At 42.3% G+C, this 12,163-nt stretch overlaps 1 protein-coding gene across 1 annotated transcript; it reads left to right on the top strand.

Moving 5' to 3' along the window:
• Window positions 1-286: 286 nt before the first annotated feature.
• On the top strand, window positions 287-9,360 carry C4H1orf116 (chromosome 4 C1orf116 homolog). Its single transcript, XM_066622899.1, has 3 exons — window positions 287-400; window positions 6,388-6,562; window positions 7,919-9,360. The coding sequence occupies exons 1-3, from the start codon at window positions 287-289 to the stop codon at window positions 9,358-9,360; spliced, it is 1,731 nt and encodes a 576-aa protein (XP_066478996.1).
• Window positions 9,361-12,163: the final 2,803 nt, after the last annotated feature.

Here is a 12,163-nt window from a genome sequence, read left to right as displayed (position 1 = left end):
GTGATGACAGACAGACACTAGTGAATCATGTACTGATTCTGGTGGACCTCATAAAGATGGTTAATTTGGGCCTTGTTTTACAGAATATAGAATATTGCAAGCTTTCAAGAGTGTAGGAGAGGCACTTATAAATATGCAAAATATTTGTTTAAGAACTATGTTTAAATACAGCCACTTGTATCATTTGTTCATTGTCTTGACTTAAAGCTGTTCTGAACTGTTGGTGTACTTTTTGTTTCCCCTCCAGAACTCTTGGATCTTACGGCTGTCTTGTCTGATTCGTGATATGCCTAAAAAGGACTTGTGGGTGGGAACAGCTGACCCAGGTCCCACAGCAATTGTTGGTAGCGCAGGCAGCTGTGACAGTATGATCAGCGCTGACTCCTGTCCATCTGAAACGGTAAACTCACTTAAATGTTTCTGTCCCTCCTAATCTGAAAAGGTTAACATACATATAACAGACAAATGCTTAACCATTTTAAAGTCATCTTTGAATAAAAACTTTCATTAAAACACAGGCAAAATAAAAACCCTGCAGCACTTCTGAAATCAACTGGTATAAGTGGTGAATCTTTGATGGGTGGTTAACTCCAGAAGTTCCTGGCTTCAACAGAGAAGCCCCGTAGCACACACCAGCCATATTTTCTTCCCAAATAGAAGAGAACATGAATACCTATTTTTAACTTCCTGTAATATTAGGAATATGATAACACAGCATCTTCAAATGTTTTACTGGGTTTTATTTATTTATTACATCTCTGAGTGAATGTGTTATATGATTGATTGCATGTTTGTTGTATAAATGTTTTTATGTCCTTGTCTTGCAGTGCATTGAAATTTTGTTGTACTTGTACAATGACAATAAAGTATTCTAGTCTATTCTATTGAGACAAATACTATAAGCAAGGTTGTTCATATTCTTGTGTCCTCCTGCATTATTTCTCAAAATTCTAAGTTGCAGATGCAAGGGAGGGCACCAGGATGAGGTCTCTTGTTATCTGGTGTGCTCCCTGGGGCATTTGGTGGGCTGCTGTGAGATACAGGAAGCTGGACTAGATGGGCCTATGGCCTGATCCAGTGGGGCTGTTCTTATGTTCTTAAGTATCTGGCATGCCTTTTCAGATTTACTTTGTAGAATTCTGATTGCAACATTCAGTTAGCAAAGAACTTGGATTCCCTCACCCTCAGGAGAAAATAAAGGCTGGAGTAGCCAACCACAAATAGGAAGAAAAGAAAATAGGGTTAGGAAAAAGTAGCAAATATGCACAGTCTTAAGGACAATGAAGCTCCTTGTGACTATCTGAAGCACACCCTAAAGATTGGATTAATTTGTTTTTTAATCTTTAACAGACATTGTGTTCCAGTTGCTTCACCATCCGGAGCTAGATATTTGATTTAAATACTCATTATAAATCTGTGTGTATATTTTTATAGATTGAACCTGATTCTGCGGAATCCAATTAATCCTAGGTAGAAGATTACTGTTGCATGATATCTGAAGGGCTAAAGAGAGACTGATTCACACATGCACTGTATATTGTTCAGAGTCTTTCAGTTTAACATGTGAACTGTTTTCTTTAAAACAAAGTATCTTGATTTTGGTTCCATTCATGAAGTTCATTGTTTCGTGTCAGTCTTTGGGCAATAAGCATGAATGTGTCAAATTGCCCTTAGGTTGAGAAAAACGGAATTTTACTTAAGAAACTTCTTCAATCAATCTGTTGGGAGTTTTTAAAAAGTGAAAGACAACAGTAGCTTTATGATAGAAACAAAAGCTCTAGAGCTGGTGGAGACTTTTTAATGCTTGTCAGTTGCAAGAAAACAAAAAAAAATCTATACTAAAAAGATTACTGGAGATTACCAGAAATGTTGACATCTAATACAAAATATGCATCATCTGCAACACCTCACATCTGCACAACTTGGCAATCTTTTATGCTATTTATTACTTAATGTGCCAGTTCTAAACCTTTACTGTCTGAACCAACCCTACGTGAATAAGAATGTGCCATGAACATGTTTTGCACTCTTCCTCCTACCTGGGTGTCAGAGCTTAATTGTGTGTTGGAAGCAATGTTGTCAGAACTGGCTTTCTATGTACAGCTCAAAGCCTATCCCCACATAATTGAACCCAGATGGGAGGGATAGCATCATGATCTGCACACTCGTGGCTTGTGGCCTAGACCAGGGGTGCCCAAACCCTGGCCCTGGGACAACTTGCGGCCCTCAAGGCCTCTCAATGTGGCCCTCGAAGCTCCCAGTCTCCACTGAGCCTCTGGCCCTCCGGTGATTTGTTGGAGCCCACACTGGCCCGATGCAACTGCTCTCAGTGTGAGGGCAACTGTTTGACCTCTCAGTGAGCTGTGGGATGAGGGCTTCCTCCACTGCTTGCCGTTTTACATCTGTGATGCAGTAGCGGCAGCAAAGGAAAGGCCAGCCTTGCTTTGTACAAGGCCTTTTATAGGCCTTGAGCTACTGCAAGACCTTCATTCATTCATATAAGTTCATCTTTAATATATTCATTTATGTAAACTTATTTAAATTTATTCAAATTTTAAATGTAAATCAATTCTTTCCCCCCAGCTCCAACACAGTGTCAGAGAGCTGATGTGGCCCTCCTGCCAAAAACTTTGGACACCCCTGGTCAAAGCCTATCCCCACATAATTGAACCCAGATGGGAGGGATAGCGTCATGATCTGCACACTCGTGGCTTGTGGTCTAGACCAGGCGTGCCCAAACCCTGGCCCTGGCCCTCTCAATGCGGCCCTCGAAACTCCCAGTCTCCAATGAGCCTCTGGCCCAGGGGTGGGCAAACATTTTGGCAGAAGGGCCACATCATCTCTGACCAGGAGAAGAAAAAAATTAACATTTCAAATTTAAATAAATGAATACATTGGAGATGGGACTTATATGAATAAATGAATTTTACAGAGCTTATTTATAATACACAGGAGAACTATAATATAGGTATGTAGAACCACGTGAGAACTATGAACTGTTTGCCACACACCTCTTGCACAATGAAAACATACAGACCAAGCCAGAAACACATGGAGCATGAGTTGTTCAGAGGCAATGAGGAAGGGGTTAAAATGTCCAAGGAAAAACAGAAAATACACGGAAACTTGCTCTAACTCAGTTCTTGCACCCTCAGCTTGCAGCTGGCAGTCGTGACCAGCAGTTGCAGGCCACACGGGCTCCAACAGTTTCTGAAGGGCCAGAGACTCATTGGAGACTGGAGGCTCCCTGCAGGCTGGATTGGGGGACCTTGAGGGTTGCAAATGGCCCCTGGGCTGGGGTTTGCCCACCCCTGGTCTAGACAGTAAAGTACCCTATGAACTGGCCCAATATGATTATTCATACCCTGCAAATATCAGTCTGAGCCCTCAAATCCAAATGTAGAGACTTGGGGCCAACCTGGAAATGATGACTGCAGTTCCCAATCTAAATGGTACCCTGTCCCAACCATATGGAAAAAAGGGGGTGGAGTCGAGTTTTAAAAGGAAAAGGAGTGTGCAGGTAAGGAGTACAGAATGGTATCCCAGCCCACTATTGCACTCCCTCTCTTAACCACTTTTCTCCTAGCCAGGGTTTCAATTCCATAAGAACATAAGAACAGCCCCACTGGATCAGGCCATAGGCCCATCTAGTCCAGCTTCCTGTATCTCACAGCGGCCCACCAAATGCCCCAGGGAGCACACCGCATAAGAGACCTCATCCTGGTGCCCTCCCTTGCATCTGGTATTCTGACATAACCCATTTCTAAAATCAGGAGGTTGCGCATACACATCATGGCTTGTACCCCATACTGGATTTTTCCTCCAGAAGATTTTCCTTCATAAGATTCCAGAAGAGACCTTGGTTGTAGGAGAAGCACCGAGATCAGGGGTGTCAAACTCATTTCATATAGAGGGCCGAATAGCATTCATGATGCCTGCTGAGGGCTGAAAGTAATGTCATTAGGCAGGAAGTGATGCCATTAAACAGGTCATAACCAAAAATAAGCACTTTTTCTCACTTGGGAACTCATTAGCTGCAAATGACAGAAAAGAAAATATATATATTTCAAGATATGGGAGAACTCAGTTTTCAAGTGGGCTGCCCTTTCAGCAGTAACACGTCAGCACTGCTCAGCAGCTGAGAGCCTGAGGGCTGGATAAAAAGCTTCCACAGGCCGCATCTGGCCCCCGGGCCTTATGTTTGACACCCCTGACCTAGATGCTCTCCAGGGAAGTAAACCAAGGGAGGGGAGTGTAAAGCATTCCCCCATCTTTTTTGCTTTTAAAATCTGCATGATTGGTAGTGTGGAGTTCTGTGTGAAACACACAAAATAGCTGCCATTGAATCAAGTTTGGCTCTTTTTGAAATTGTGAACTAACCCAATTTTCTCTCTCTCTTAAAAGGCTCCCTTTTCTCTTGTTAAAAAACTAGCTGCTTGCTGTTCAATGTGTGATTTTAATTATCACATTTGTATCAATCACTGGGCAGCATTTACTACTTATCTGATTTTATGCTCACAATGTCCCTATGAAATAGGTTAGGCTGGAAGGGTAAACCTCATGGCTCAGCAAAGATTTGCACCTGCATCTCTGCCCCATCTCCAACCACTACCCCACTCTAGCAAAATACCCTACCAATGTATATCTCAAATTCATTCCAAGTAGGACAGGGTTGGTTTCTCATCCCTTAAGTGTGTGGATATGTTTATATCAAATACACACATGGTGATACTAGGAAAACTAACAACTTCCTGTATGACTGAAGACTTACTAGATATGTGTTAACCACAAATTATAGTCCTGAATTGAAAGCCCGTTTATCTTATTGCATGCTAGAAATAAATGTGTGCTCATAATTACTGAGGATGGGCAAGGAAGTTCCTCTTTTGTGTGGTCCCAATCCTTATTTCTGGTCTCTGTAAGAAGCCCATACCTTGTGGGGAAAGGTATTTTGCACAGCTCATCCTAGAAGAGGTAAAAAGGATCCAATATATGACTTACCTGGCTAACACTTCAGCCCTCCAGTTCTGCTTGTACATAATGTTTTTTCACCTTATTGTCTTTTGTCATATCACCTGGGGTTCTGCTACTGTATTTAAAATGATCAAAATGTACAAGCTGGTAATTTAAAAAGGCTCACTGCAATCCAAACACGCTTGTAAAGGAATAAGCCCCACTGGACACATTCGAACTTGCTTCTGGGTAAAGATGTATAGGGTTACACTGTCAGTGTGTTTTTGAAGAGTCTGGCACACAATAGTTTTGTATATATCAGTGTCCAAGAATATTTATTTATTTATTTATACAGGTATTTATATACCGCCTTTCTTTTGGTCATTAGATTTGTCCTCAGACTTTAATCCAAGGCGGTTTACATAGGCAGGCTGTTCTAAACCCCCGTAGGGATTTTTACAATTGAATAGTTCTTTCATAGAACTCCTCGTTCCAGCTGGAATACCGATAGCAACTTAATTCTAAATGAATTTTAAAAGTTAGTAGATCTAATTCACAAACTGTTTTTAACAGAGAGACTCAGTGCACCTATTGTACTTTAAACCTAAAATCTAATATACTGTTGAAATTCCTTGTCTCAAATGACTGGCAGTGTTTTCAACAGTAATGAAAACTGCGATGACTTCTTTTCAACAGACGTCTTGAGAAATGAATGAACTCTTTGACAAAAGAAATTCCATTAGGGACTGTATTAACTTTGGATTGGCTAGCACTTCTGCGTAAATGCTACAGGGGAACTGACTTGCCATTAGCTGCAGTCGGTAACTATACACTGTGTAGAATATGTGTGTTTGGCCATTCTTCTATCAGTAACTTGGGAGGTTGTGCAAAATAGCCTCAAAACACAGCCGGAAAGGGGGCTTTAGTACTTTAACCATGCTGTGATTTAGTTCTTGATTGCACTCTCCCCACCAGCTACATTGAGAATGTGAAATGTTTTAATTGGAAGTCCCTCTGCCTTGTGCTATTAGCAAATGAACAAGGACTGAATACTTGCAATGCTACACAATGTGTAGTTTTGCTCTAAGTGGTTGAGGGTTTAACAAGGCTAGGAAGGGGTAGGAAAATGGGGATGAGGTCCATTGTTGTTGGTGTGTTGCCATTTAGCATAACTCGGGGCAGCCATTTTCAACCACTGGTGTGCTGCGAGTGGTCCACAGGTGTGCCACAGGAATTTGGGGGAAAGTCATTTATTATTAGGGCCAATGGGAGATGTGAGCCCCCACTGGCAGCATTGTGTGCCTTGTCAATTGTCAAAAGCCTGGTAGTGTGCCTTGACCATTTTAGTGCCTTGTCAGTGTGCCATGAGATGGAAAAGGTTGATAATCACTGACTCAGGGTTTTGTTTTAATAACTGTTTGCTTTATTGTGAAGAGTCACGGCGGCTATGACTACCTTTCAGTGGAGGAGAAAGAATGTCTGATGTTCCTTGAAGAAACCTTAGATTCTCTGGATACTGAAGCAGACAGTGGGGTCTCTGCTGATGATGGTGAGACTGCTGAGCCTTCCAAGCATCCACGGACATGGCCAACAAGAGACATTCCCAAAGGTAAAGCATGTGAGGTGTCCTCTTAATCAGTGGCTCTCAAACTTCATAGAGCTGCAACCCACCTTGGACTCTGGTACTGGTGTTGTGACTCAAAACAGGCCTCAAACACCTTGGGGTGCAATCTGTTTGGATGTTTGCCAAACTGGAAATGAGCCAGGAATCATTTCCAGAGGTGTTCTGAAGCCCATGGAGGTCTTAGGGGGCCATCCTGGGCCTGCCATGAGCAGCTTCTGGAAGTATGTCACAATCCAGAATGGCCTCCGGTTGAGTCATTTTGACTTCAGTTTGGAGCCAGATGAAAGCAAGGGTGGGCAGTTGGGCCTAAATAATAACCCACCTAACCATGGGCTATGACCCGCCAAGTGGGTCTTGACCTATAGTTTGAGATCCGCTGATCTACAGATCTGCAACAGGCCTGCTTTGTCAAAAGCTTTGTTCCTAGTTTAACATAAAGGTGTGAAAAGGGAGCATTGATACAGTTTCTCTACTGCTTTTGTTTACATAGGCAACTTTTCCAAAAGTTCAAGGCTTATATTTTGTATGAGAGCAAACTATAACACTGCCAAAGAAAATCTTGGCTTGGCACACAGAAAGAAAAGGAAGTGAGGATATCTTTATGTAAAGCATTTGGGCATAGGTATTACTTCAGTGTTGACAACTTAAATATCACAGTTCAGGACAAAACAGAGTCTTGACATAATGTGGAAAACCTGAAGTCCTTTTATGACCTTGAAAAATGAATATGCTTGCTCTCAAAATACTTATTCCCATTGTACAATAATTCAGCATTTGACATGCAAACAGATGTTTTGGCCATTTTATTCTTTGGATCCCTGGCCTAATTAATTTCATATTATTTTTCATGTTTGTTGCCAGGAGATTTTAAAATATTTTAAGTTACTTTGGTGCCCTGACTTATGGCCTGCATTCAGTACATCCTCATTTGGTATGAGCAAGTGTCTTACCAGTGCAAGACAAGCAATTTTAAGGGTTTGGATTTGTTCTGGTTTTCCAAAGCATGGAACTTGGATATCTTTTGTCCTAGAGATTTTTAAGTTGTGCTCAGATGAGGAGCTTGCTCATCTAATGTTCACCTCACATTGTATCATCCAGAGCCTCTCAAAATGGATTATAGCAAAGTTGCTTTGTGATTATTTTATTATGGGCAAAATGTAATACGAGGGTCGAATCTCACTTTTTCCATTTTTAGCCTACATTCACCTGCTGTTCTTTTGTGCTCTTCATTGGGGCTATCACTCTTAACTAAGGTTTTTGGGGTTGCCCAAAAATATGCATGGGAGACATTGCTTATTCTTCTCCTCTCTCCTTATCCCTCCCCTTCTCAATTTCTTATAGAATTGGACCATGAAAACATCGGAAAGCATAAAAAAACAGAACAAAAGGGCAAAAAGAATCTGCTGGGTTCTGTTCCTGTTGTCACCCCCAGTTCAGGCTACCACAGCTTTCCAAGGAATATCAGTGTAAACAATGTCCCCCAAACAGCCAAATCTTCCGTTGCTGAAACGAGCATGAATGCTGATGATCCAAAAGCTCCTCGGATCATACCATCATGGGGTCCTCCGAAGCACAAGATTGTGGACATGCCAAATGACCAGCCCAGTAAAAGTATCCAAACAAATACTTCTACGTTAGAATCTGTAATTACTCCACTCCCTGAAACTTTCCAAGACCAGAGGCGAGGTCATCTCAAAGAAGGGCAAGAGCTACCACTTAAGAATACTGAAAATGGGATGCCTTATCATTCTGAAGTTAAGACAAACACAGATATAGTGGAGGGAAATGAGGCCACAGCTGCCCAGCAACAGCCTTCCCCAGAGAAGATGGAGCTCGCTGTTGGAAAAGAAGCTGTTCTGCAACCTCTTTCTCCCCAAAGTAACAAGAAAAGTTCTGAAAAAGTTATCAGTACTCAAGATAGTTATCAGACACCTGCGCTGGAAGAAGTTCCCCTGGATTCCAACACCAAGCAAGGTCCTCCCACTGCCCCCAAGCCCAGGAAACTGCCCCCAAATATTATCCTCAAAACCAGCAAAAGTAATGCTGTGTCGTTCGACATAGATCCAAGCCACAAAATAAAAGTGCTGGCTCCATCAAATGGCAGACCCAGAGCTGCGACTGGTGACTTTTCAATGGAAAGGCCGCATTCTCTGCAAAATCAACAGGAGAAAGCCAGGCGGGAAGCTCTTGAGAAACTGGGTTTGCCACTAGATAAAGAGAAAAATAGAAGTGATTTTGGGATCAAAAACCATATTTCCTCAAAACCAAGAGAAACTCAGACTAACAGTAGGGAGTACTTAAATGTGGATGACATCATTCCTCATAAGAAGCCTGACCAACAGCATGACCAAGTTGGTGGGAAAGAAATCCATCCAGTGTTCAACAACCCAGGCATCAAACAGGCAAACTTCAAATCCAACACACTTGAACGTTCAGGTGTGGGTCTGAGCAGCTACATCTCCTGTGGCAGTGAAGATAAGAACATTAAGAACAGTAGTTCACTGGGCAAGACATCCTTTTTGGACAAGATAACACCAAATTTTCTTAGGAATAGCCGATCACGCCCAGCTTCTCTTGGCATGGGGAAAGACTTCATTGATCTGAAGGAAAACAGAACGCATAATGCTGAGCAGGATAAAAGTGACAAGCGAAGATCCTATCCACTTCAGAACCCCGCTAAGCTGCCCAGGCCACCTTGTGTCAGTGTAAAAATCACCCCTAAAGGAGTGCCAGAAGAGCACAGAAAGGAGGCTCTGAAAAAGCTTGGCCTCTTGAAGGAGTAAGCCAAAAAGCTGGTTTAATACAAGAACTGTGTTTCCAATAATGGCTAATGAGTTTGCTTGTTCTTTCCTCTTCTTTAGTAAAAGTGAGAGAAATTGCATGGAATAAGCAGATCAAGGTTTTGATTAGTGTGTAGGTCTAGGTGATGTGCTAACCTGTAATGGTTAAAACTTGTGGCATGAGAATTTGCAAAGACTTTACAATGCAAAAACAAAGACTTTGTATTTAATCTCTACTTCCATAAAAGTGAATTAATTTTGTTTAGATTACACTTCACATACAGTAGAAATGCCATCACCTATATAAAATTTGTGATCTGTATATAGTGTATAAAGGTACAAACATCTGTATTTAATAAATGTATGGTGAACTAGGTTGTACAGTGTAATTACTAGGGCAAGGTATGTAATCTGTACTGGGGCATTGACATGACAATAGCCAAATGGTTAGATCTCCTTAGTCAAGATGGGATGGAATATTAAGTTTTTGTTCCTTTTAAAAGCCTTGGCCTAATAAATTGGTGTATGCACCAAAGTCGGTGAAACCAGCAGGGCTGGTGTATCTGCCTAGATGACCCATGTAGCTTGACCTGATGACAAATAGGCAAGAGTACAGTGGGTATGAATCCTAAGCCTGGATTTCTGATGAATGAACTGAATGTATTGTTCACCTAGAATGTGACTTCAAATGCTTATGGCTGTATGCTGACTTAAGTCATGCAACTTTTAGAATGAAAAGTGTTTTTTTAAAAAAGTGAGCAATAAACTATTTTGTATGACTGTTTCAAGTTGATTTCGTTGGTATATAAATACTGTTAATAATAATATTCTAAGAAATAAATAGAGTGGGAAGAACCGGTTTGTGGGAAGCACAAGTACTAGCCATGATAAACCTCAACAGTAAGTGTGATCATATCAAAGAACTGCTAGCTCTACAAAGGCCTGTCTTCTTGTATAATGGTTCTACTCAAGCAATTGATTTTGATGAGACAATCTATTTAGAGTAGATTTCATTTACTTAGCACCATAGTTTTAGGTACTTTAAAGCAGTTGTTTTCAGAACTTGTTTTCCATCAAATACCTCTTTTCACTGAATTATCTGCTGAGCAAACTCCTGCACATCAGCTGTGGAACCCCAGAGCAGGTTTTAGGGCATGCAATTTGTGCAGGAGACTGGACAGGTCTGTTGAACTTTATGCTGCCTTTTGCCATGTGAACTTAAACTGAATGTGTGACCTAGAATATGCCTAACATACTCTTAGGGGTCAGAGAAGATTGGTAATGAAGATCAAGCTGCCTTTTAGGAAATCTTGTCTGCCTCACAGCACAATCCTTTCTTGTTCTGAAACAGGCAGGGCAGGAGGCCTGTGTTGTATCTAGTGCAAGACTGGGACCAGTAGTGGCTCAGCTGGAGGCAAGGGGAAACTCTTCCCCTTACCCCCAGGTAAGCCATCATGCCCCATTGGGTCTCCTCACACTTGCACCACCTCAGGAGGTGGCACAAGTCAGAGGAGAACAGAGAGGCTCCATGCTGCTCGGGGAATGGGGTTGGGATTTGGCATAATCACAGGGTCCCAGCCCCATCTCCTGCCCCCTGCCTGCCCCTGGGAACACTGTCCCCCTGCCCTCCCCAGACCCCTCCCTCCCCAGTGTGGAGGCTGGATGCAGCCTCTGTGGGCTAGCAAGTGTCCCTGCACCAGCCCAGCCAACTGCCAAGGAGGCACAAATGTGTTTTACAGCTCGCTGAAGCATTATGGCAGAGATGCATCAAAGGAGCTTGAGGCCTGATCATCAGTGCAGTACTCAGAATAATGGTCCTGTAATAAAAGCCACAGGCATATTCATAAGAGTGCTGTGTGTGCATATATGTGTGTTGTGTATTACTTTCATTCTATTCCCCCCCCCCCAATTCCTACCTCAGATGTTGCATATCTTGGGGAGAAAATGAATAGTGTTACTCCTGTCCTTTATCTCTTAGTTCAACACTGAAAACACACAATTCACATGTTCTATCATTAGCAATGACCTAAAATGCTGAAAGCTCACCAGGTGTGAAAAAAGGCATGCAAGACTCCTGCATTATGCATTTTGGTCACATGTTACATAGGGCGTTGCCTAAAGCATTGGTCTTCAACAAGTGGATTGGAATCCAAGAGTGGGTTGCAACCTGACCTGAGCTGGGTTGTGGCTGTGCTGCTGTTGCCATTTTGATTTGAGGGGCAGGCTTGTACAGTTTGAGAAGCAGCCAGGACTAAGGGGTCCTAGATGAGGTAAATCATACTGGAGACTCTGACCTTATGGGGAGAGTGTTTTGGCCAATTTGCCAATATTCAATAGGTCCCCTTGAAATCCCATGTATCCATCTGCTTTCCCCTGTTGCACACTCTGTCTATTCTGCCTTGCCTCCATTCTTTTTCTCCCCCACTTTTCAAGTGAGTGCATATTTCCACTAAACCCTCAAAAGCAGAATAATACAGTAGCAACTATCCCGATACAAGCCGGCTACCACCAGGCAGGAAAAGGAAGACGAAGAACTGTGGTAGTGTGACCACTTGTGTGCTGGCTATTGAAGGTGAATCCCATGTTCCAGGTTAGTGTTTGTGGTGGGTCCCAGCTCTGGACAAGCTGAAACTCATTGGCCCAAGCACAGGCAGCTTAATACAAGGCATACCTATATTTTAGTAGCAGTCTTTGGGGGCCTAACAAGCTAGGGTTTTTTTTTCTGGTGTTCCAAGAACTCAATGGTTTAAAGCAGGGGTGGGCAAACTTTCAACTTTAGGGATTTCAGACCTTTGTGTAGGAGAGA

The sequence above is a fragment of the Tiliqua scincoides genome, chromosome 4 (genome assembly GCF_035046505.1).
Source record: "Tiliqua scincoides isolate rTilSci1 chromosome 4, rTilSci1.hap2, whole genome shotgun sequence".
Taxonomy (NCBI): Eukaryota; Metazoa; Chordata; class Lepidosauria; order Squamata; family Scincidae; genus Tiliqua; species Tiliqua scincoides.
This window is presented reverse-complemented; position numbering and strand designations above follow the sequence as displayed.